The sequence below is a fragment of the Eleutherodactylus coqui genome, chromosome 10, assembly GCF_035609145.1.
Source record: "Eleutherodactylus coqui strain aEleCoq1 chromosome 10, aEleCoq1.hap1, whole genome shotgun sequence".
Classification (NCBI taxonomy): Eukaryota; Metazoa; Chordata; class Amphibia; order Anura; family Eleutherodactylidae; genus Eleutherodactylus; species Eleutherodactylus coqui.
The window spans coordinates 92,486,428-92,511,598 of NC_089846.1; the positions used below are offsets into that span (position 1 = coordinate 92,486,428).

General features: G+C 47.3%; 1 protein-coding gene across 1 annotated transcript; it reads right to left on the minus strand.

Annotated features, from left to right (window-relative positions):
• Window positions 1–6,861: 6,861 nt before the first annotated feature.
• APOOL (apolipoprotein O like) lies at window positions 6,862–23,186 on the minus strand. The gene is made up of 9 exons (XM_066581462.1): window positions 23,061–23,186; window positions 21,589–21,693; window positions 21,382–21,501; window positions 19,981–20,035; window positions 17,536–17,634; window positions 15,897–15,988; window positions 15,553–15,666; window positions 11,874–12,018; window positions 6,862–8,216 (listed from the first exon to the last, which is right to left on the minus strand). Exons 1-9 carry the CDS (start codon window positions 23,070–23,072, stop codon window positions 8,119–8,121), a joined length of 840 nt encoding a protein of 279 aa, XP_066437559.1. The 5' UTR covers window positions 23,073–23,186; the 3' UTR covers window positions 6,862–8,118.
• Between the last annotated feature and the right edge of the window lie 1,985 nt (window positions 23,187–25,171).

Below are 25,171 nucleotides of genomic sequence, written 5' to 3' on the forward strand. Positions count from 1 at the left end.
CCAAAATAAGTCTAAAAATTCTCTATTAAAAAAATGATATATACCGTATATTAAAATCATCCCAGTGTGTCACACAAAAAAAAAAAAAAAATAGCACAAATTATGTTCGTAGACCAACAAATGAAGAGGTCCATTAACCCCTTAGTGACCAAGCCTGTTTGCGCCTTAATGACCAGGCCAAATTTTGCAAATCTGACATGTGTCACTTTAACATGGAAAAACACCAGAAAGGTTTTGCATATCCAAGCGATTCTGACATTGTTTTTTCGCCACATGTTGTGCTTCATTTAGGCGGAAAAAATAGACCGATAGAAATTGAGTTTATTTATTAAAAGCGCCAAAATTGGGAAAATTTTGAAAAAATCGTCATTTTTTCACATTTCCAACTGCAATATCTTAAATATGTGCAAACATAATATAGAAATTTTTGCTAAGATTTATATTTCCACCCATTTACTTTATTTTGGGCGCACATTGGAAAAACTTTCGTTTTTTTTTAACTATTTAGGAGACGCACAAATTTAACATTACTTTTTAGCATTTTGAGGAACACTTTGTTTTCCTATACCAAGCCGAGATTGGAAAGGCTCATGAGTGTCAGAATAATAGATACCCCCCCAAATGACCTCATTTTAAAAACTACACCCCTTAATGTATTCACTGAGGGGTGTCATGAGTATTTTGACCCCACAGTTTTTTTTCAGGAATTAATTCAATTTAGAGGAGAAAAAGTAAAATTTCATATTTTTGCAAATCTGTCATTTTAAAGACATATTTTTTTCCTATAGTTTACATGAAAATCAGGATTTACACCCCAAAATGGATACCCCTATTTCTCCCGTGTTCAGAAATATACCCATTGTGGCCCTATTGTTATATCTGAGTCCACAACGGGGCCCAAAATGAAAGGAGTAGTCAGTGTCTTTCAAAACAGAAATTTTGCTTGAAGTCCTTTTAGGCCCCATAGCACACATGTAGAGTTCTTGAGCACCCAAAACCATAGAAAACCCCCACAAATGACCCCATTTTGAAAACTAGACCCCTTAAGGAATTTATCTAGGGGTGTACTGCATATTTTGACCCCACAGCTTTTGAATGAATTCAAACCAAGCAAAAGGAAAAAATTGTGATTTTCGTTTTTTCGGCAATTCTGTCATTTTAAAAACAGCTTTTTTTGTACAGCACACATATGAAGGAAGACTTGCACCCAAAAATGGATACCCCTGTTTGTCCCGTGTTCAGAGACATACCCATTGTGGCCCTAATCTTATGTCTGGATACACAACGGAGCCCAAAATGAAAGGAGCGACCGGTGGCTTTCGGAACACAAATTTTGCTTGAAGTCCTTTTAGGCCCCATTGCCCACTTGTAGAGTTCTTGAGCGCCCAAAACCATAGAGAACCCCCACAAATGACCCCATTTTGAAAACTAGACTCCTTAACGAATTTATCTAGGGGTGTACTGCGCATTTTGACCCCACAGTTTTTGAATAAATTCAAGCAAAGCAAAAGGAAAAAAATTGGATTTTTGTTTTTTTGGCAATTCTGTCATTTTAAAAACAGCTTTTTTTGTACAGCACACATATGAAGGAAGACTTACACCCCAAAATGGATACCCCTGTTTGTGCTGTTTTCAGAAATATACCCATTGTGGCCCTAATCTTATGTCCGCATGCACAACGGGGCCCAAAATAAAAGGAGTAATCGGTGGCTTTCAGAACATAGATTTTGCTTGAAGTCCTTTTAGGCCCCATTGCCCACTTGTAGAGTTCTTGAGCGCCCAAAACCATATAGAACCCCCACAAATGACCCCATTTTGAAAACTAGACCCCTTAACGAATTTATCTAGGGATGTACTGCATATTTTGACCCCACAGTTTTTGAATAAATTTAAGCAAAGCAAAAGGAAAAAAATAGGATTTTCATTTTTTGGGCTATTGTGTCAATTTAAAAACAGTTTTTTTTGTACAGCACACATATAAATGAAGGCTTTCACCCCAAAATGGATACCCCTGTTTGTCCCGTGTTCAGAAACATACCCATTGTGGCCCTAATAGACTTACAGGACCCATGGCTAGGCCTACAATGAAAGGAATACCCGTTGGATTTCAGGGTACCACTGAATAAATTTCAGGCCCCATTGCCCACTTATAGAGCCATTGAGCGGCCAAAACTATAAAGAACCCCCTCAAATGACCCCATTTTGAAAACGAGACCCCTTAACGAATTCATCTAGGGGTGTACTGCGTATTTTGACCCCACAGTATTTGAATGAATCTAAGCAAAGCAGAAGGAAAAAGTTACGATTTTCAATTTTTTTGGCAATTTTTTCAATTTAAAAACAGTTTTTTTGTACAGTGCACATAGGAATGAAGACGGTCACCCCAAAATGGATACCCCCATTTGTCCCGTGTTCAGAAACATACCCATTGTGGCCCTAATCTACTTACAGGACGCATGGCAAGGCCTATAAAGGACGGAACACCTGTTGGATTTCAGGGCACAACTGAATAAATTCCAGGCCCCATTGCTTATTTGTACAGAATAAAGATTGACTCCCTAAAAATTCCCCCCCTCCCCCTCCGCGCCCTTTTTGGCGTTCGCAAATCTTAGATAAAAGTAAAAATGTGAACTGTGTAGTATTTCCGAAGACAGGGGTAATTACGGAGGCTGGTTGGAATGGGCCCATGGGGCAATAAAACCGGGTATTCCCCCCCCCCCCCTCCTCTCATGCTTTTTGGGGGTATTTCATGACCTCAGTGGCGGGTATGGGGTGTAAAAAGTGGCGTTCCGTGAGTCTCCGTAAGCTTGATGAGGTGCGGCAGTCTCACACAGAAGGCGCTGAACAAGGTGCTCCTGGAACTGCAGGAAAGCGAGCGTTCCCGGGGCTTCTTGTAAAATACGTATCACAGGTAGCGGTCTGAATAACGCCGGGCTCACGCGGGTGCAGGCGGAATCCGCTTGCGGAGGCCCACAGCGGATCCCATCTGTGAGCCCGGCTGTGACCCTGCGTACGGCTGCGTAATGTACTGCGCATAACTGCGTACTCACACAGGCGGTCATGCACAGTACACCTTTGTTTGTATTTCCCGCACCATCGCTTAGCGATGACATGGGTACCCGCAGCCCGTATACAATGTAGTTGCGTATGGACTGCGGGTATATCCGCGACCATGGAGCACAATGGGCTCTATGTTGCCGATATCCGCAGTAAAATAGAACCTGGTGCGTTCTCTTTTCTGCGAGTGGATTACGCAATTCTGACCCGCTAATGTGAGCGGAATTGTGTAATCCAATGCAATTGATCTGCGTATTACCACGGATCAGACGCATGCGGAATCCGTCATTCCTATCCGGTCATGTGAGACCGGCCTAAGGTAGATCGCTACCTTTTTATCACGTGACCGGGGACCGCTCAACGAGGCCACCCGTCACTGCTCCAGGCTCTCTGTGACCGTTGGTCGCTGGGAGCAAGGAGATTTTAAGTTTCCTGGGCTCCCTGACTCCTGCGCATGTGTCCGGCTTTTTGCCGGCAGTCGCATGTGCAGAATCCTGGAAGGTCCACGGAGGAAGATCGCGTCGGGATTCAAATACGCAGGCCTCCGGTAAAAAGATTCATCTCCTCTCACCGATCGCATCAGTGAGGGGAGATGAAACTTCAAATTTTTTTTTTTAACTTTTACGTGATCGCCATTATTGGATAATGGCGAACACGTGACCAGGAACCGCTCACCGCGGACCCCCATTAAATCTCCATGCTCTTGGCTACGTTTTGTAGCCAGGAGCAGGGAGAATTTAAATTATCCTGGCAATCCACAGCTTTTGCGCATGCGCCCGCCATTTTGGCGACGGGCGCGTGTGCAGAAGCTGTGGTAAGGTCCGCGGATAAATCTGGGGGCCTTAGGTACGTACTTTCATCCTCCCTCACGGATATGATCCATGAGGGGAGATGAAACGTACGCTTTTTAAACTTTTAAAAACTTTTTTTTACTTTTTTTTTTTTAACTTTTTTACACTTTTTTCTCACTTTACATGATCACTGTCATCCATTGGATGACAGTGATCATGTCCCCGGTATAATCTCTCTGCTCCTAGCTACACATGGCAGCCAGAAGCAGAGGGATTTTAAATTTCCCGGGGCTCGAGCCCGTCTGTTCACGCGCCCGATGTCAATCATCGGGCGCGCATGCGCAGACGGGGATTCGGGTCCCGGGACATCGGGACACCGCTGAGGACTGGGGGTGAGTATTTTCACCTCCCCTCATGGATCCGATCCATGAGGGGAGGTGAAACTGACTTTTTTAAAACTTTTTCGCGATCGCCGCTAACCATTGGATAACGGCGATCGCGGTACCGGGGACCGCTCACCGCAGTCCCCGCTGACATCTCCTGCCTCCCGGCTACCTACAGGAGCCGGGAGCCAGGAGATTTTAAATCTCCCGCGCCGCCGGGCCTTCTGCGCATGCGGCTGACGTAATGCCGCCTGGCGCGCATGCGCAGAAGACCGGCTTCGGGCCCCGGAGCGGCAGGAGAGCGGGGAGCAGCGTGCCAGACCTCGGTGAGTAATTTCAGCTGCTCCGATGGATCCGATCCATCAGAGCAGCTGAATCTTTAACTTTAATGTACTTTTATTTACTTTTTTTGCGATCGGCGCTATCCATTGCATAGCGCCGATCGCAATGCCGGGGGGGGCTCCGAACAGCCCGGGATGACAGCTCCATGCTGTCAGCTACCTGCGGACACCGACAGCATGGAGCTGTCACGTCCACAGCCCGAGGGGCACTATTCTCTGCAGGAAGCATGTTTTTACGTCCTCAGAGAATAGAGCCCACTTCGGGAGGACGTAAAAACACTATGGGCTGGTCGTTAAGGGGTTAACCCCTTGAGTGGCACGCCCGGAAATTTTGCGGGACGAGCTTCACTGACGATAGTGATATAGCCCGGAAGATTTCTGGCCTATGTATCACTATGGGAGCTGCAGAGCACAATGCCACAAGCTGTGACAGTGTGCTCTGCCTGCACAGACCCAGAGAGAACAAAGCAAGGGCTTTGAACAAGAGAAGCAGAAGATATTGATGATATGCCGGCAATCTCCTGCTTCTAAGTCTCCTGCTTGGTTTACAGGTTGCCATAGAGACCATCGGCTTGTCAGAAGCAAGCCGACTGTCTCTGTGGCAAGGAGAGCTGGTGCTTAGCTGTCAGAGGACAAGCAGGCACCAGCTCTTACAGCAGAGATCAGAGAAAACCTCTGATCTCTGCTGTGTTAACCCTTTACATGCTGCAGTCTATGTGACTGCAGCATGTAAAGGGCTGTCACTGCAGCATGTAAAGGGCTGTCACCATCGGACCCCCGGAATGTGATCAGGGGGTCCTGATGGGTCCCTGTGGAAGTCCCCTAAAGGGACAAAAATTTAAAAAAGTAAAAAAAAAAAAAAAAAGTAAAAAAATTATAGAAACAATAAAAATAAAAACACTTGTCTCCTTTTACTTTGTAAAAAATGTTAAATAAAATCACACATGTGATATCCGTGTGCGTCGTAATGACCCAGAGAAGGAAGTTGGTACATTATTTAACCCCTTAATGACATGGCCCCTTTTTTTCCTCCCCGAAACATAAAAACTGTATAAACTTGGTATCGCCGGAATCGTGTTGACTCAGAGAATAACGTTATCACATTATTTATTCTGCATGTTGAATGCCGTAAAAATGAAATTCAAAAAACTAAATGGCAGAATTTCTTTTTTCCCTCCAATCTCCCTACAAATGTTTTTACAAAAGTTATGCAATACATTATATATACCCAAAAATGATGCCATCAAAAAGAACAACTTGTCCCACAAAAAACAAGCCCTCATATGGCCTGGTCAATGGAAAAATGAAAAAGTTATGGCTCTTGGAACGCAACTGCAAAATGAGTTGAAATTCAATGATTAGACCATTTAGAAAACCTGCTCTGGTGGGCACGACAGGGTGGTAGGAAACCCGCCACTCAAGGGGTTAAAGCATCAGGTGCACTAAAGTATTATGGTGTCATTTAGGACCTGAACCGGCCGCCGTGGGGTTGGAGCTTTCCCTGTAATTAGGAGGCCTTGTTCGCACCTGCAGATTCTGGACAGTATTTGTAAGAAGGGAGGGTTCTAGATACAGATCCGCCGAGGTAAAGAGTCGGGAATGAACCGTTTCCTGAGAGGTGATCTGCAGACGCTCAGGCAGTTGTGTAGCTATATGTTGTGCAGCAGTCACACTTCCCACCGGACCCCTCGCTCCGGTAGCACCCACTAGGGATGTCAGTTTCTCGGTTCTGTTTTTGGAGCAAAACAAAATATTTCATTTTTTTTCCTCCATTGATTTCAGGTTTTTTTTTCAATGGAAAGCTTTCCCTCTGCTTCCCTTCAGTTTAGTTTCCGTTTTTTAAATGGAAAATAATGGCGCCGCTGACTGTCCTGTTTGTACCATTAAAAAAATAAATAAAATAATTGAAATTAATGGAGGAAAAAACCCTGAAATATTTAACTCCATTTCTCTACTACAAAAATCGGAACAGAGAAATGGGAATCCCTGACGGACATTAATGCTGGTGGGGACGATCCTTTAGATACATCTTCCCTGAACGATTGGGCAGAGCGCTCCAGAATCACTCAGTCCAATCATAGAGAGATACAGCAGCACTGTCCTTACAGGGAGTTACAAGAAGCGCAGTGCTGGACCTCAGGGATGTAGCATTAACTCTTCCCCTGCCCTTCACCACCAAGAATTCTAATATTAATTCCTTTAGCATCCTATAACAGAAACACTATTAACCTCTACACTGCCAGGTATATAGTGACACTGACCCCTTCACTGCTCCTAGACCACCAGGAATTCTGACCATAACCTCTTTATTGCCCTAGAGTGCCACAAATATTGGAATTCACTCCCTCACCGTCATAGAGTACCAGGAATACAAACATTGGGTAACTCCATAAAGAAAAAAAAGTGGAAAAAAATAAAACATGTTGTGAACAGCGACAAAATGCTCTGCCCAAACACAACCTTCACCTTTCTAGAAATATGCAATAAAACTTGTAAGCCTACACCAGGCCACTGCTGATCTCACTCCCAAAAGCGAGGGGGTACATTACCTGCACTGGGTCTTCTTCTCTGGGTCTTGTTTGCATTAATTCCAGTGCAATTTTTGGGCTGCTAAAATGTCCACCACAATTTTCTTCACTAGATTGTGCCCTGCTGTGATTGGCCAGTGCTGATCATGTGAGCAACACTTACCAGTCAGAGCTAGTAAAATGCATTGGTAGTCTAAAGGTCTTTCCATGAAGATTGAAGAGAAGATCAAGTGCAGGCAATATACCCCACCACCCTCCGGTCCCTGGACAAAATTTAGTCAGAAATCGAAGGGTCAGTTTAATACATATTGGATGTGGTTGTAGATTGCCTGGCTCACTAGCTACAAAGGCTTAGAAAGAACATGGACGGCAATGCAGCTTCAAGGGGTTGTCCCATTCTAGCTGTTTTGCTGCAGGAAGCAGACAGCTCCGTACATTGTGCAATGGCCACAGAGTCTAACTGATGTGAATGGAACCCTGCAGTGCAACTCAGGCCACGACACAACATGCCTCCTGCAAGAAGGGACAACCCTTTCAAGGGCAGCTGATAAGCATGAAGCTTCATGGAGGAAGATGGGAGGGAGTGGAGGTTGAGTCAAGATGATCTATTACATCATGGCCCCATAGCCCTCAGCTATGTCTGTGTGCTCTGGCCGTTACTTAGTAGATGCAACCAGTAGGTGTCAGTGTCAAAGTTCTTCACATGAGAGTCCGGCTGCACTTGTATGGGATTAAGCTTCTGGATCAACGACAGGATAAGTGACATACAGAACACTTTGGGGTGTGGATCTTCTTAGAATGACCGGTCATAGCTTCCACAATAATGGACAGATCAGATCTTATCACATTTTGGGCAAATCTCTTATTTTTTTAATCAAATTTAACATAATAAACTCCTGAGAAAGAAGGGTTAATAAAGTTCATAGAGAAGCTGCTGAGATTCATCAAACAGAATCAGAGGACGACATTGCATGATACACAGGACCCGGGGGCGACTCCTCGTCATGTGCGCCGCCGCTCAGGTCCTGGTGCTGTACAGGTCCACGTCCTCCGGGTTGGACTGCCCGTGGTCCACAAGCTCGGGTGAAGGCTGAAACTTCACGTCTGTTGGCTGAACTGTAGAGAATAACAATACTCAGTGTTACACGAGGGGAAACTGGGTGATGAGGGATAGGCGGGGAGTACAGAAGGGAATTATGGGTAATCAACCCCTTCAGGACACAACTTATTGTCAGCCGCATTATGATTGATTTTTTCTGGCAATGGAGCATCATGAGGGCTTCTATTTTGAGGTATACGAAACTTATTGATTCACTTTTATACTTTTGAGGTAGGTGGGGGGGGGGGGGGGGGTGGAACAGCAGGCGTTTTTTTTGTTTAATGGAATATTAGCGATCTGTACCAAAATCCACCACATGTGAACACAGGCAGCAGATTTCACCCCTTCAATTTAAATTCAACTGAAAGGGCGAAATCTGCTGCAGATCTGCAGGAAATTAGTGACATATGAACGCACTCTTAACCCCTTCACAACCACTGACTGTAAATTTACGTCAGGCGGTCATGAAGGGTGTATGGAACAGGCTCGGGAGCTGAGTCTACTCCGTAACCGGCAGCTATCAGCTGTTTCTGAGACCTGCTGGTAAATGCTATGATCATAGCACTAAACTGTATAGTCACTGTAGTCAAAGCTGACCATCATTCTAAACCCTTCCCACACCCCATTGGCAACTCCCGCAGCGCAATTGGAGGGTGCTGATAAGCTAGCGTGGCAACTTGGAGCTTACTGAAGGCTTCTGGGGCTGCCATGAATAGATGCCCATCACGTCCTTCCTGTGGCACGGCTAACATCAAAAATTTTTATATACTGCAATCCTGAACTATTGCAGTATATAATATAAACAATGAAACAATAGCAAGTTCAAGTCCCCTGTGGGGACAAAATAAAAGTGTAAAAAAAGATTTAATAAAGGTTAAAAAAAAAAAAAAAAAACCAAAAAAAAAAAAAACCAAAACACCTTTTCCCCATAAAAAGTCTAAAACTAAAAAAACAAACCTCACATATTTGGTATTGCAGTGTACGTAAAAGGCCAAACTACTAAAATTTCACAATTTTTATCCTGCACAGTGAAGTTAGTTAAAAAATAAAATTAAAAAAAAAAAAAAAAAAGGAACGTCAGAATGCCAGGATTGTGTTTTTTTTTTATATATCCCGACTCCCCAACATATGTGATTAAAAAAATGATCAAAATTACATATATTTCCCAAAATGGTGCTAATAAAAACTACAGCTCCCCCTGCCCGCACACAGCCCAATCCACAATAAAGTAAAGTATCAAGTCTCAGAATATGGTGACGGAAGGCAAGTTTCATTTAAGAAAAAAATTTATTGACTTCATAAAAACATAATTTTGTCGGCAGCGTATTCTTACTGCCCCACAGAACAAAGTTCATATGCCATTTTTACTGCACTATGAACACTAAAAACTAACGTCCCCTCAAGAACGGTACAATTATATTTTCTTTTCTCTCCACATAAAAGTTTGTAAAAAAGTTTCTCCAGATATTAGAGGATATTAAATGGTACCATTATAAAAAATACAACTCGTCCCGTAAAAAACAAGCCCTCATTCAGCTACATCAATGGAAAATGTGAAAAGTTATGACTCTTGGAAAAAAAAAAATTTTTATAAAAATAAACCATGTGCTAAAGTTTTGCATCTTCCTTTCTTCATCTTTATTTGCAATTTGCAATTGTTGTCTGGGAATGAAAGCTCATCCTGACGGCTTAGCTGAGGTTTTGTCACAATGCATCAGAGCAAGTAAGAAAAATTATTCTGGGGCCGGGGACAGAAACAGGTTTGTGCTACTCAGACAGGGGACGCAACTAAAGGCTCAGGGGCCCAGGTGCAAAATTATAGCTCAGCATTTTTAAAGCCGCGGTAATCGTGGTACAACGCTCCCATTGATTTCAGTGGGGCCTTGCAGATCTGCCTGAAGCCACATGGTTGGTCCGGCCAGCTGTGCACTGAAAGTGTAGGGGAGCAGATGAGGAGTGCGGTCTGCCCTATTTTGGTGCGTTTTTGCGCTTTTTAACTCACCCAATACAATGAGTAATAAAAAGCACCGTCGAAAGCGCCAATAAAAATTGTGGCAAAAAGTTGAAATCAAAATCGTGGTATTTTCTCGATGCCGTGTGTAGAGTGGCCTTAGGTTGTGTTCATGTTTTCTGTTGTATTTTTGAACCACAATTAAAGAAAAAAAAAACACAACCTTAAAAAAATTGCATGCATTTTAAGAAACTGCATAGACTATTAAAAGCAGCATGCGTTTCTGATACTTTTTTTTTTTTATTGTGTGCAATCCTATACAGGAGATACCCAGGTTATACCAGCATGCTCCATATCACTATATACAGGGAGAAGTATATACACATCTCCTGTATACAGCGATATTGACCATGTTGGTGTGCAGCTGGTTTCACATTTGTGTCAGAACTTTCAGTCGGCGGTTCAGTCACAGATTCGGTTAAAAATACTAGAAGAAAAAGTGCCGCATGCAGCGCTACAGCCAAAAGCCGAGCAGCTGGACAGAAACCCAACGGCCCCCATTATAGTCAATGGAGTCCGACCAGTGCTGGTCCATTCTGTCCAGAGACTGAGCCGTTCGGGATGGAGCAGAAAAGTGGAATCCCCAATGCAGATGTGAAACCACCCTAAGGGCTCATGCCCACACAGCCATGTATAAAATTCTGCAGGTCTCCCCACAGCGGTTTACACATTTCCAGCTATGCGCGCTGCCAGCATATGGCCAAGAATCACACGTTCTTGCATATTCTTTTTTTTTTCCTGGCTCTGTTCAGAGCGGGTAGGTGTATATTAACGCAATCTATTGCGTATGGACATCGTATCATACGCAGCCTATAAAAGTGTATAGGGCTCAAACTGCATACGTACGCAGAGAAATAGCGGTGATTTATTTCTCTTGCATGTCTACAAGCAGCTGTGCATGGTTCAATGAAAGTCCACGCGTGATATGTGGTGAAAACATGATCGTGTGCATGAGCCCTTACCTAGGCATCTGCTGTATATAATTATATATGTACAGGTGGTATAAGTTATACATTTCCTGTATACAGTGATATATCAGGGTATACCTGCATGGTCAATATCACTACATACAGGGGATGTATATCTTATACCAGTAGTACTTCTATAATTCTATACAGGAGATCTCCAGGTTACACGAGCATGCTCCATATCACTATATACAGGATGTATATCTCCTATATAGAGTGATATGGAGCATGCTGGTGAAACCTGGAGATCTGTATATAATTATATGTACAGCTGATATAACTTATAACAGCTATACATACATTGTTGCACTGCATCTACTGCTCCTCCGGCCTCCTCCTTCGCTCCCCTACACTTTCAGTGCATGGCTGGCTGGACCAACCATGCGGCTGGGGGTGCATTGATAGACTACAGTTGTGACCAATCACAACTGCAGTCTCTCAGTGGGAGGAGCGCCCCCGGGGAAGTCTGCAACCTGAAATTGGCTGCCGGCTCCCCGGGTAACAGCCCTCCCCTCTCTGGATGCTGGCCTGTGGTCTCTGCTGGTCAGCCTCCCCTCCTTTTCTCTCCATCCCCCTCCAACCACACACTATCACTGTACTCAGAGGATTATCCACAGCTGCTGGTCAGTTGCATATGATCACATGATCAGTCATAAAACCATAAAACCCCTCCTCCACTGCGATGAGAAGTTTACCTGTAGGGACACTTGTAGTGCCGGGTTCTACAGGAGGTGGTGTGGCCGGAGGCTCAGGTGAGCTGGACGGTTCCTGGTCCGGTTCTGTGCTGGGTACTGCGGGTGATTTCTCAGCTGCACCGCCGCCCTCCTCTCTAGGAGCCTCCTGTAATAAGATGAGCAGTAATCACATCAGTGCGGAACAACAAACGCAAACTATAAAATGCGCAGCACGCTCCTTATTTCTGCGGATCCTGTCCTGGATTACCGTGCGGCTGATACGTACGCTCATTCACTGATCAATCAGCAGCAAATATCAGTTTCACTTGCAGGTTACTTAAAGGGGTTTTCCCCACGACTTAAAATTGCTTCACAACCACTCTGGCCTTCCTGATTGGCTGCAGTCACATGTCCTGGTCAGCAGCAACCAGGAAGGACAGAGCGGTTGTGAAGCAACCTTTTTTTTTTTCTTTTTTTTTTAAAAGGGACGTTTAATTTTAAAAACAACTCTGGCCTTTATAACTAAGGAGACCAGGACTCCCAACCTGGGGGACCACAACAAAAGGAACACATAACTATAAACTAATCCCATAGCTCCACTACCAATATTGTGTATACATATTGTCCATGCGAGTCACAACAATCAATAGAGAAAAGACCTTCAGGCTTCCCCGAAAAGAGGAGTTAGTCAGATACGCCCAGCGCAGTATTGGGGCAGTCAACCCACCGACCCCATATCTTGGTGAACTTGGCAGGGCATGCCCTAGCCATATATGGCAATTTATATAGAGGGGCAACACTGCGTAACTCACACAGCCAGGCTGCCCTAGTGGATTTTTGGGATGTTTCCAATTAAGTAATATTACCTTTTTAGCAGAGAAAAAAAAAAAAGCAGTTTGTATAGGGTGCGTGCTGTCGCATCAAGCAGAAGGTCTTCCCAAGGCCAAAGAGACAGACCCTAGGGCAGTGATGGCGAACCTATGGCACGCGTGCCAGAGATGGCACGCTGAGCCCTCCCTACTGGCACGCGCCACCATCGGCCGCTCACCACTTGTGAATACCGGCAGAGGCCGGGGCTTCCCTGCCGGCAGCATAAAAACTTTTTCCACAAGACTTCTGCAATTCAGCAATTCCAGCAACCTGATTGGTTGTTCAGCCAACCCAAAGAACCAATCAAGTTGCTGGAATTGCTGAATAGGGCAGAATGCTTGTGGAAAAAATTAATATGCTCTCGATACTGGTGTACCATGTCGCCACCGGAAGTAAGGGGTGGCAACATAATACACCAGTCAATCAACTGATTCACGCCCCCAGATTATGATTGTCTGGGGGCTAAGGACTGCGGCAAGACTGAGAGCGGCGGGCCCGAGGCTAGGAGCGACAGCACAGGTAGCGCAGAGCCTGCCCAACGGCCCTAGCATATAGGACAGCGACGAGGCTGGGAGCGCCAGGACAGAGGACAGCGCCGACCCTGGGAGCTGTGGTGACAGAGGCTGAGGAACAGGAGGAGAGCACACCACAATTGTGAGTGTGGGAGGGGTGTCACTTTTACACAGGGGGCCGCCGTGGGATGTCACCATTTACCGCGGGAGACCCCCGTGGGATGGCAGGGCTGTTTCAAAATAGACTGCAGGTTTTGACTGCTTTTTGGATGCGGAAGGGAGGCCAAAACGTGTCTGCAATTGTAAAAAGGTACAGAAAAAGCCACCTTCAACAACATCTGAGAGGGTAGTGATCCCATGACGTCTCCAGAAGACTATATACATTGTGTGGGAGGTTGGGGGGTTACACCATAGAGGGGTATGAGACCACTTGGCTGCCTCATCAGGTATCAAATGAGGGGCAGCGTTCCAGATTTTGAAAGTCACTCACATGGGCGCAGGTAGGGCACTTACACGTGAAGTTGGACCCCTTAGTAACAAGCCTCTCAAACTTTGTTCTGAGCCCACTCTGCGCTCGAGTCCCACAACTGAGTTATAGTCGGTAGACGACAGCCACCGCCCAACACATACTAATTGACTAGCCAGGTAGTAAGAGTATAAGTGGGGAAGGGCCAACCCCCACTCCATCCGTGGGCAGGCAGAGAGTTTCCAACTTGATCCTTGAAGTGGAGCCCCGCCGTAATATATGTAGGAGTATTTTACAGAGGGTTATAAAGAATCTTTTAGGGATCAGGATAGGGGCGTTCTGAAATACATACAAAAATTTGGGTAATAACTTCATTTTAATTACGTTTATACAACCAACTAGGGTCAAGGGGAGTGAAGCCCATCGCGCTGCCATGTCTCTTGCCCAGTCCAGAAGTGGAGCAAGATTATCTGTGTAAAAATGGTCAGTGGATCTCGACACCACTATTCCCAATTAGGTGACGCTGTCTGTCCACTCTAGGGGGGCAGGGAGGGCTAGTGATGCCGCAGGGGCATCGACCGCCAACAGCCCAGTTTTATCCCAGTTAACCCTTATGACGGAGTATTCTCTGTAAGCGTTAAAAATTGAGAGCACTGAGGCCAAAGAGGATTCCGGATCCTGCAGGAACAGAAGAGCATCCTCCGCATAAATGCCACCCGCTCTTCATAAGTTTTCAGTGGAAACCCTGTGACCGTCGTTGACACTTGGATCTGTATTGCAAGCGGCTCAATCACAATAGCGAAGAGGGCTGGGGACAGAGGACGCGCTCCTCTACTAAGGGAAAGATGTGAAGCAACTTTAAGTCATGGCACAACCCCTGTGAAGTTCAAAGCCTACAGCTAGTCTGTGCCGTGTGAACGTGGACTTAAAGGGCTTGTCCAGTTGTCAGCTATTGCAATACATACACCTATAATTAAAATAACAAAACCAGCAGTACTTACCTGTGCTCTCCCCCAGCGATCCAGCGCTGCCTGACTGCTGCAGCCAATCAGATGCCACAGTGATCCGCTGCTATCCTCCTGGCATCAGATACCGGGAGCCATGATGCCAGGACAATGCCACCCGTTTCCCACAGTGTTCAGGTGGCAGCCATTAAAAACAAAGACCATGAGTGCTGTGGTGCTGCAGCGCTGGGGCAAGGATGGGTGTGTACCACTGGTTTGGTTATTTCAACACAGGTGCACCTATAATTAAAAAAAAAAAAAAAAAAAAAAAAAAAATTTTGTCTGACAACCCATTCAACCCCAGGGCAAAAACGTATGCCCTGGCTGGAGGGCAGTTCCCTCCCCAGGGTGTAAGCTTGCGTCCTATAGATTGTGAGCACTCAGAACTTGAGCCTGCCCCATCCACAGCGGGAATCAGCTATGAATGACAACCGGCCTCCCACTGCAACAGTGAGCATCAGGAGAACAACAATCCCCACTGTTAACCCATTAAATGCAGCAATTAATGTTGATCACAGCATATAATGGGTTCACACAGGGATGGTGCTCCCTTTGTAATGATATTGGCACTCTGCTATGTAATTGCAGAGGGCCAATGGGTTATCTTAGCAATCGGATACCAAACAATGGGCATCCAGGTCTGCCATGACCTATGACCACAGTTATTAGTGTCAATACACTGCAGTACAGAAGTAATGCAATGTATTATCATAGTGATAGAGGGACCAACTCTCTTTGCTTATTGTTCGCCTCCTTGTGGCAGCAGCTATACCTGAGGTCTTCTGTGTCCCCCAATGACATGGATGAGAAATAGGCTGCATCAGGTGCAATTCTCCATCTTTACTTACATTTGCTTCTCCTGACAGGACTGGTATTGCTTCTTTTTGAGGCTTTGGTTCCCACAAAGAGCTAACAGCTCCGTACGTCCGATGACCCGCGCTGTACACCTTCTTACTGGTCACCTGGTGCCAAAACACACAAGCGTCAGTCTTATTTATAAGTCATACAGTATTCACTACAGGCCTCAGTCACCACCCTTCACCTACTATAATGAATGCTCCCATTCACTGACAGCAAGTGGAAATCTTGACTATGTTGAGGAATTGTCTTAGGCCACATTTCCTAGCCCAGGCACAAACCCTCCACTGATCTGCATCTGCTCAGCAAACAGTGGCCGTGATCAGATCATTACCTTAACAAGAATGACTGTCTGTGCAGGATAACAGACGGACGTGCCCAGGGCGGCGAGGCCCAGCGGGTACACGGCCTTCTTCAGTCTGGAGCCTGTAAAATGAGGAGATGGATGAGAGCGAGCACAAAGGGTCAAATAACTTTATATTCAAGACACTTTGTAACCTTGATACGGATCCTAAAGCGATACAATGTAACATATGTCCGGAATGAACACTTTCTTTTTGCCCGTTTCTAGGTTTACCAAATATCAAGCCCTGCATACAAATGAAAAGGTGACCCTCGGGTCATCGAAGGGCACAAGAGAGCTCAGAGCAGTTTCCACCCACCTTTCTTACCATCCGGAAGGAAAACCTGCCCAGCCTGGCACCATACAAGGAGTAAGGGATATTATATTACCTATGTGCACAAACCAGAAGCTCCCTCACTCCCGGGGTGCTGTACCTGCCGCTCTAATGCTCGAAGCTGATGAGGCACCTCAGCGTTACATAGATGCAACTATTATTATATCCTTTTTATGTTATTATTTACTAACGGCAGCCGTTTTATTCTATTGTCAGTATACGACAATAGGGCGGCCTTCTTGCACAAGGTGCTGTTAACGACGTTCAAATATTTGTGGTGTAGCAGCCTCATGGGCCATAGGAACCTGTAAACTGGAGTAGACTCATTAACTTCTACGGAGAGTGTTGTAGGTATGCTCTACTACCTGTGCAGGGAAGGGGAGGTGGTGAGCTGTGACATCACCTATAGCCTTCTATGGGAGTGTATTGTGGGCACACTCTGTGACCTGTGCAGGTAAGAGGTGAGATGTGACGATCACTTTTAGACTTCTATGGTATTATGTTGCAAGAATGTTCTGACCTGTGTGGGAAGAAAGTGAGCTGTGACTATCACCTATAGAGTTCTACAAAAGAGTGTTGTGGGCATGCTCTACTACCTGTGCAGGGAGGGGGAGGAGGTGAGCTGTGACATCACCCATTATGACTGGTGGATCCTGTGATATCTACATAGGCGTCACCTCTCGATGTAATCCTGTCTGTGATAATGGGATGATGTCTGAGAGGTTTTCTCTACAGATTATGAAATGTCAGGCTGTTATTAGGCTTAGTGGTCAGAGTGAAAACTGCAGGATTTTAAGACTGTTTTTAATGTAGTGGCAGGAAAAATTAAAAAAAAAAAAAGAAAAGAAAAAAGGGACCACCAGAAATTTTAGAGGAGGACTTGTAACTTCTGATTGTGTTTTATTACATACTTGTATTCCCTGTAATGTAACAATTCTGGGCCACCTTTTTTTAGGTCTCTGCACTGTGCTGTTCCTCCGCTACTCCTAAAAATGTAGGCATAAACAGCTGGGTGTGACCAGTTAGGGTCTTGTCTCTACGCGACATGACTTTGTCCAATCAGTGCTGTCTGTCAGATTGTGCAGGGACACCCCCATGTAACAGGTGAGTGGTAACACCCAGTTGGCAGTTTATTCATGCATTACCAGGAGGAGTAACAGAGGTATAGCATAAGCAACATATAAAAAGGATGTTACGCCAGAGGGAAAAATAATTATTTACTAAAACAGACCCATCAAGGGAGATAACAGGTGATTTTTAACGTAAAAACTTTATGGTGAACCGGATGCATTTTACCTTTTCTGGCTAAAACTAAGCCGGCCAATCCACTGACCGAGATGATCCCCACTCGCGGCAGAAACTCAGGAGGCGGGTTCTTTAGGTAGATGTAACTGTCTGGACAAAAGAAAGCAAATAATCGCTAATCTCAGTGTTAAGTTGCTGGTCTTTAATGCCAATCTTCTAAGGGTTCCTATATGCATTATATGGATTAGGACACGTGTTTCATACCCGGCAAAACCAACAAGACTTTTGTACTTACCGTAAAATCTCTTTCTTGTTATGCTCATTGGGGACACAGCTTAGACCGTGGGTATAGCTACTGCCACTAGGAGGCGGTCACTAAGCAAAAAAGTGTTAGCGCCTCCTACCAGCAATACCCCTTCCTGTGGGCACCAAGCTAATCGGCTTGTGTGCAAACAGTAGGATAGGAGAGAGAAAACATTAAAAACATTCAAGACTGCAACAACACGGGGTCCACGGGAACGACAAGAGGAGTCCCAACAAGGTGAAAGGTAATGTGGGTTAAACTGGGCGGTTGCCGTGTCCCCAATAAACACAGTGTTTTAAAGCGTGGCTGATGAGGTGCGTTAAAAAGCGCTGAAACACACTAAAATAGAGCAGACAGCGCTTGTAAACTGCGGCATTAGAAGCGCTCGACTGAGAAGCCCCATTGAAGTCAATGTAGGCATTTCACAGCATTAGGTGTGACGTTTGAAACGCTGCGCTAAACGCTGCAAAAAATGGTCCGTGTGAGCGTGGCCTTAGACCGCAGGATGCTCCAGAGCATCCTCTGGGGGCGCGGAAAGGTATACAACGTCACATGCGGTCAGTTAATAGCTGTCTGCAAAACTCTTTGCTCGAGAGAAGCATCTGTAGATGCAAAAACGTGCAACTGATAGAACGTGGAGAAGGTGTGGAGCGGCGCTGCACAATTGTAGGCCAGAAGCACCGATGCGCGCTGCCCAAGAAGCACACACTGCTGAGTCGAATAAGAAGTAATCTGTAAGGGAGGCTCCCTACACTTGGCATGGTAGACCTCCGCTACTGCGGATCTGAACCAGCGAGAAAGGACAGTTTTGGAGACAGAAGGACACGTCTCGGACCATTTGGGATTACAGAGTCAGAACATCTGATGGAAGACGTCTAGGCGAAGTACATTCTCAAGACTCGAACCAAATCCAATTTGTGGAGAACGCATTCACTTGGATGAGTGACAGAATAAAGGTAAGGCAGGGTCTTTGTTCATGTAAAAGCCTGACACCACCTTAGGGAGAAAGGATGGCACAGAACGCAGGACCACCTCATCCCGATCAAAGATGGTGAAAGGAGGTTTGGCCGACAAGGCTGCCAGCTCAGAGATGCTTGCTGATGGATGTGATCGCCACCTGAAAGGCTACCTTACAGGACAAAACACGAGTCGGAAAGCTGCGTAACAGCTGGAAGGGATGAGACTGCATGGCGTCCAGTACCAAACTGAGGTCCCAAGATGGAACAAGGGAACGGAATGGAGGAGCGGCACAAACAACTCCTTGTAAAAAGATACGGACAGTCGACTTAGAAGCCACGGGGCACTGAAACAGAATGGTCAGCGGCAATACCTGACCATTCAGACAGAGGGGGACAAAGGGCATGCACATTCTGGTTTGGCAGTAAACAAAGGCTGGACAGGAACAGCGTCTGCGGGCGGTTCGCTGGTGACAAGTCTCGAGGGAATACACAACGGCTCAGACTGTCAGCATGGGAATTTGGTATTGCATAAAACATGCAAAATATGTGTCTCTGGTTGGGCCTTGTCTGGAGCCTTCATCTCTGGAGTCAGACATGAGCCCTGTATTCCCAAATCCGGAAGGCTAACAACTTAAGACCAGCGAAGGAAGAGGTCTACCTCCTACAGACACTAAAGCTAAGACTGATTAGCTTGGTGCCTGCAGGAGGGGTACAGCTGGTAGGAGGAGCTAACACTTTTTTGCTTTGTATCCGCCTCCTAGTGGCAGTAGCTATACCCACGGTCTAAGCCGTGTCTACAGATGCAACGAAACCCTGAGACAATTGCAAACAACATTCAGTTCAGTTCTCTCAGAGTATCTGAAAGTCTCCAACTAAAGGCCCTTTTACAGGGGCCGGAAGTCTGCTAAGCGACTGCACAAGCGCTGACGTCACCGCTAAGGTTGTCAGAGCTTGTGCAGTGCTTTCAAAATGAGAATCCTGCCGCAAGCTCGCTGGCTTCTCATCCGCTTCCTATGGGAAGTGCTGTACGGGGCAGCTGTCACAAAGGACGAGAGGCCAGCGAGACACCAAATGCTAATGAGGTTTTATAAGCTGCTAAAAAGTCAGCGAATGACAAGTGACCAATACTTTCGCTTCACACTGAACAATTATCGATCACTTTCACTCGATTGAATGAAGCGATAATCGTTGTGCAAAAGGGCCTTAATGCAGTCCGAGAGAGGGAACACTCACCTTTCCCAAATTGTATTGTTTCTTCCACTCCATTCTTAACTGAGCCGCAGGCGTTCTAAAAGGAAGAGAATCCAATAAGGTAACACCGCAGAACGCAAATATAACCAGAACACAAAGCCCTATATCATACTTCAGAGCTGCACTCACTATTCTGCTGGTGGAGTCACTGTGTACATACGTTACTTGTCCTGTATTATACTCCAGAGCTGCACTCACTATTCTGCTGGCTTCAGAGCTGAAATCTCCTATCATTCCTTGCTTCGTCAGTTTGTGTAGAGCATTCTGCAGTGATTTGGATTCCAGGCAGTTATTTCAGAGTCTGTACATTCTGTGTCCTTTCAGTGAATGAAAACTAGTCCTGATCTATAAGAGTCCTGTTTGCACAGCTGACATGTTTGTTACAATGTACCAGTGTAATATCTGGTTTAGACAATGATTCTCGCTCAAAAGTAGCTTAAAAGGACATCTTTGAGCGATAATCATTGTGTGCATTTACAGGACAAGGTGATCGCTGAAACGGCAGCTTGATTGACAGTTTTGAGCGATCACTTTGCGCTCCGAGCGGGGTATGCAGAAGACAGCTGGAGTGCTGTCTTCTGTATACTCCTGCTGTGTTCACGGAGTGCACAGCTGTTATACAGCTGTGTGCTCCGAGTGGATAATGCAGAACACAGCTGAAGCGCTTTGTTCTTCATACCCCGGCTGTTCACGGAGCGATCAGCTGGTATACAGCTAGTTGCTCAAGCAGTACTGAACGGCAGCTATGTCAAGTCAATCGAGAGGGGTGGGGGAGAGCGAGGAGTGAAATCTCCTGCAGTGCCCCGCCCCCTGCTGGCCGCTCTGTGAGTGAGCCTGCCATACAACTCCCATGCAGGAGCACAGGAGCGAGGACACACAGGGACGAAAAGGGAGCAGAACCTAAATACAAAGTCCATTCTACATGATTAGGGTTCATTCTGGCTTTCAGAGCAGATACACCCCTTCATCGCTGGGTGACCCCACTGATGACAGCAAATACCACCAGCACCCAAAGTCCAACTAGAAGTAGTGAGAGTGAAGCAGAATGCAAAGATCTGAACCCGGAGCACAGAGGTAATCCCAAAGGAAAAGTAGAAATGGTGGCGCATAAATGGTTAATTCTTTATAAAAGCCAAGTTTAATTTATTCCAAAATGTAAATGCTGCGTTTTGATCAGTAAAATGACCTTTTTCAACCTGCTTGAAACGCAGCGTTTACATGTTGGAGTGAATTAAACTTGGCTTTTATAAAGAATTAACCATTTCTACTTTTCCTTAGTGACTAGAAGGGGTCCCACCAGCAGGACCGCGCAGTCAGCCTGTCCTCAGGGGCCCCAGTACACATCACATGTTCTAAGTAGGCGATTGGCCGTCTGTCCCTTACCTGCGTCCAGGTGACGAGCGGCCACACGGTGCTCCGCACAGCAGAGAACAGGCGCTGCACACGGCCCGGCGGAGCCTCGATGAATCTGGATTCTCTGGAGGGCACAGAGTAAACCGATAGCTAGGAGAAGAGAGAGGCAGCGATGAGCGGAGGCCATACCCCCGTAACCCCAGAGCCGGCCCACGGGGAACGCTGCGCTGTGGTTACCTGCTGCGGCTTCAGACCAGCGCCCTTTGCCTCTCGGTCAGCCACCGCATAGAGGCCGTAGGAGGAGACGACGAGTCCGGCCGGCACCGCCGCCAGCTTCAGGATCTGCGGGGGAAAGAGAAACGTAACAGCAGCGAACACGAAGCTCATATACTCAGGGGTGCAGATGTCTAATATGGGGGGTGCGGCGGTGACCAGCGTACACAAATATGGGGGGGGGGGGGCGCAGCGGCGACCAGTGTACACAAAAATGGGGGGGGGGGGCCGCAGCGGCGACCAGTGTACACAAATATGGGGGGGGGGGGGGCGCAGCGGCGACCAGTGTACACAAATATGGGGGGGGGGGGGGGCGCAGCGGCGACCAGTGTACACAGATATGGGGGGGGGGGGGGTGCAGCGGCGACCAGTGTACACAAATATGGGGGGGTGCAGCGGCGACCAGTGTACACAGATATGGGGGGGTGCAGCGGTGACCAGTGTACACAAATATGGGGGGGGTGCAGCGGTGACCAGTGTACACAGATATGGGGGGGTGCAGCGGTGACCAGTGTACACAGATATGGGGGGGGGGGGGGCGCAGCGGCGACCAGTGTACACAGATATGGGGGGGGGGGGCACAGCGGCGACCAGTGTACACAGATATGGGGGGGGGGGGGGGCGCAGCGGCGACCAGTGTACACAAATATGGGGGGGGGGGGGGGCGCAGCGGCGACCAGTGTACACAGATATGGGGGGGGCGCAGCGGTGACCAGTGTACACAAATATGGGGGGGGGGCGCAGCCGTGACCAGTGTACACAAATATGGGGGGGTGCAGCGGTGACCAGTGTACACAAATATGCGGGGGTGCAGCGGTGACCAGTGTACACAAATATGGGGGGGTGCAGCGGTGACCAGTGTACACAAATATGGAAGGCACAGCGGTGACCGGCGTGTATTTACAGACGTCGGGGGGGACCACTCTGTGTCCACGTAGACGTGGGTGTGAAGCGGTGATTGGTGTGGTGTTTGGGAGTACAGTGGCCACCAGCGTGATATTTGCGGTAATGGCGCGTGATATTTGGGGGTATAGCTGCGACGCCGTGTGGTATTTGGGGGTACAGCAGTGATGGTGTGTGATACTTAGGGTGCTGGCGTGCAATGTTTGGGGGTACAGCGGTGACAGTATGTGATATTTGCGGTGATGACGCGTGATATTTAATGGTACAGCAGTGACGGCACGTGATATTTGTGGTGATGACGCGTGATATTTGAGGGTACAGCGGTGACAGCACATGATATTTGGGGGTACAGCGGTGACCAGCATGTGATATTTGGGGGTAGTTATGGGTATTTGCTTACCACCGTAACAGGCAGCCTCTACAGTAACCAGAACTACAAGTACCAGCATACCCCGCGCCGCTCCCGGCTAGTAGAGTCTGCAAGGACAGGTAGTTCCACCACAGCCCGATGCTATGTATGTACCGGCACTCACCTTGGACACCATAGCGGCGCCCTCCGCCTCCTCCTGCACGCCGGGAGTTAGTACGGCAACCCGCACAGGCCAAACGTCTTCACTCGGCGCAGCGGCGCCTCTAGTCACGTGGGGCGCGCTGTCAGTCACGAGCGCACTGTGTGTTTGGAGTGCGCGGCCTCTGTTGTGTCCTATATACTGAATGTACTATATATTATATATGTATATAGTACATGCAGTATATACAGTATATATACCAAGAATACAGCATACAGAGCAGGTTATAGATATATTTATCCCGCTCTGTATGCTGTATTTTTGTAGTATCAGTGTTGTGCTAAGTCTCTTCTCTACATACAGGGGCCAGGGAGAAGTAGTTGCACCAGTCTGTTGTTGCCCCTAGCAACCAATCACAGCCCTGGTTTCATTACAGCTGAGAGCTGCGCTGTGATTGGCTGCTGTGGGCAGATATTTTTCTGTTCACTCTGTATAACATGATGTGTGATATAATATGACTTCGGGTCTTATAGTCCACATGTGGGTAGGGTTGCCACCCGGCCGGTAATTCACCGCATGGCTGGTATTTTTTGTTTACCGGCCCTATTACAGGCCGGTATTTTGGTTGATGGTATGGATGATGTGGGTTGGATTGCTGTGTGATGGTGGTGGACAGGCCCCGGGGCCCCAGTGTAGGATCTGTGATCAATAACGGCTCCTGCTGCTCTCCTGGCCGCTGCTGTTCCCTGCTGTCATCCGAGTAGCACAGTCACATGATCCCTGCGGCCAATCCCCAGCCTCCGTGTTGGCGGTACGTTTTCTCCGTGTTGTAGGAAGTTCACTACGGCGAGCTGTGTACGTGTTCAGGCTCCTCCTCTCCTACCGCCAATATGGCCGCCTCTGACCCCGCCTACTTGTGTTCGCCTCACTTGGGCTGTTTTCACCCAGACAAAACCGCTCGAATATGAACCCCATTCCTTTGACCCCGGTTATACACGGGCGATTTTTTTTTTCCCACATCAAATTGCAGTGCGGGGAAAAATCACGGCCCGTCCCAATGTTGGGCGTTCCCTGGCCTGTTGGGGCTGGTAAATACATCGCAGGGCGGGGGAGGAGCACGCGAGGGAGATACGAGAACTATGTGAAGCACTGCGCGATCCTCCGGCGCGGCTGACAGCGGCCCCTGAAGTGGCGCCGGGCGGCTTAGATATCTGCATGCAGCGCTTTTTCTTCTGGTAAAATGCAGAGCGAAAACCAAACCGGACCCCACTCTTGCCCGTGGGCTCACCGCTGTCTGGTACCGTCATAAGATGGTGTCGGTCGGCCCGCGGATTCCTCTCTCCTTCGTCCCCATATGACTGGAGGAGGAGACGACTGCTCTACAGCGCCACTTGTTGGAAGGCGGTTGCTACAAGGCTTGGGGGAAGGTCTGACATGGACTTACAGGCATGCTGCCGTCCACTAGGTGGCGCTGCAGAGGTATTATTGTGCCGTCTTATTTGCATATTACCCAGAGGAGCATGCACGGCCTTATGTGTCTCCCCGAGGGGAAGCGACACCCTCCTGACTTGTCAGCAGAATGACATTAGCAGCTGGCACAGTCGTGGGGGTCTCTAATGCTTGCCTCTTGCTGGGGGGGCTAGCAGTGTAACTGGTTCTGCCCCCGTCCTCCCTGGTCATGGCGGACTTGCTGGGTTTTTGCTTCTCTCTTTCTGTCTTTTCCTTCATTCTCGCCGTTCTCATAGTTTTATGTAAGTCTAATCCCCCATTGCCTCTCATTGGTTCCACTACGTTGTGGAGCTGACGGAGCTCAACGGGTTTGGCGGTCGCCAGAATGGCGCGGCCCGCTGGTTCTCGGGGTTTGTCCAGCAGATGCACTGACCACTGCTTTACATTTCTCTGTTATTTTGTAGGCCGCAGGGAAGCGTTCACCAGCACCGTCATGGCCGCATCACTGCTGTGAAGAAATCGCATCAGGTGCCACGAAATAAAGATGGCTGCCGGTCACATGACCGTATAAACCAGTAAGCAGGTAATATTACGAATAGCTACTCAGCATAGCCAAGCAGACACTGCGCCGTGGGGGACCCTGAAGACTCTACTAGAGGGGTCGGCCAAGACTGAGTATCCCTAGG

Excerpts from the sequence above, each read along its gene's own strand:
- APOOL (XM_066581462.1), bottom strand. Across the intron at positions 21,502-21,588 it reads CTGGTCTGAAGCCGCAGCAG|CTATCGGTTTACTCTGTGCC; the intron begins GTAACCACAGCG and ends CTCTTCTCCTAG. Across the intron at positions 8,217-11,873 it reads CACTACAAGTGTCCCTACAG|TTCAGCCAACAGACGTGAAG; the intron begins GTAAACTTCTCA and ends TATTCTCTACAG.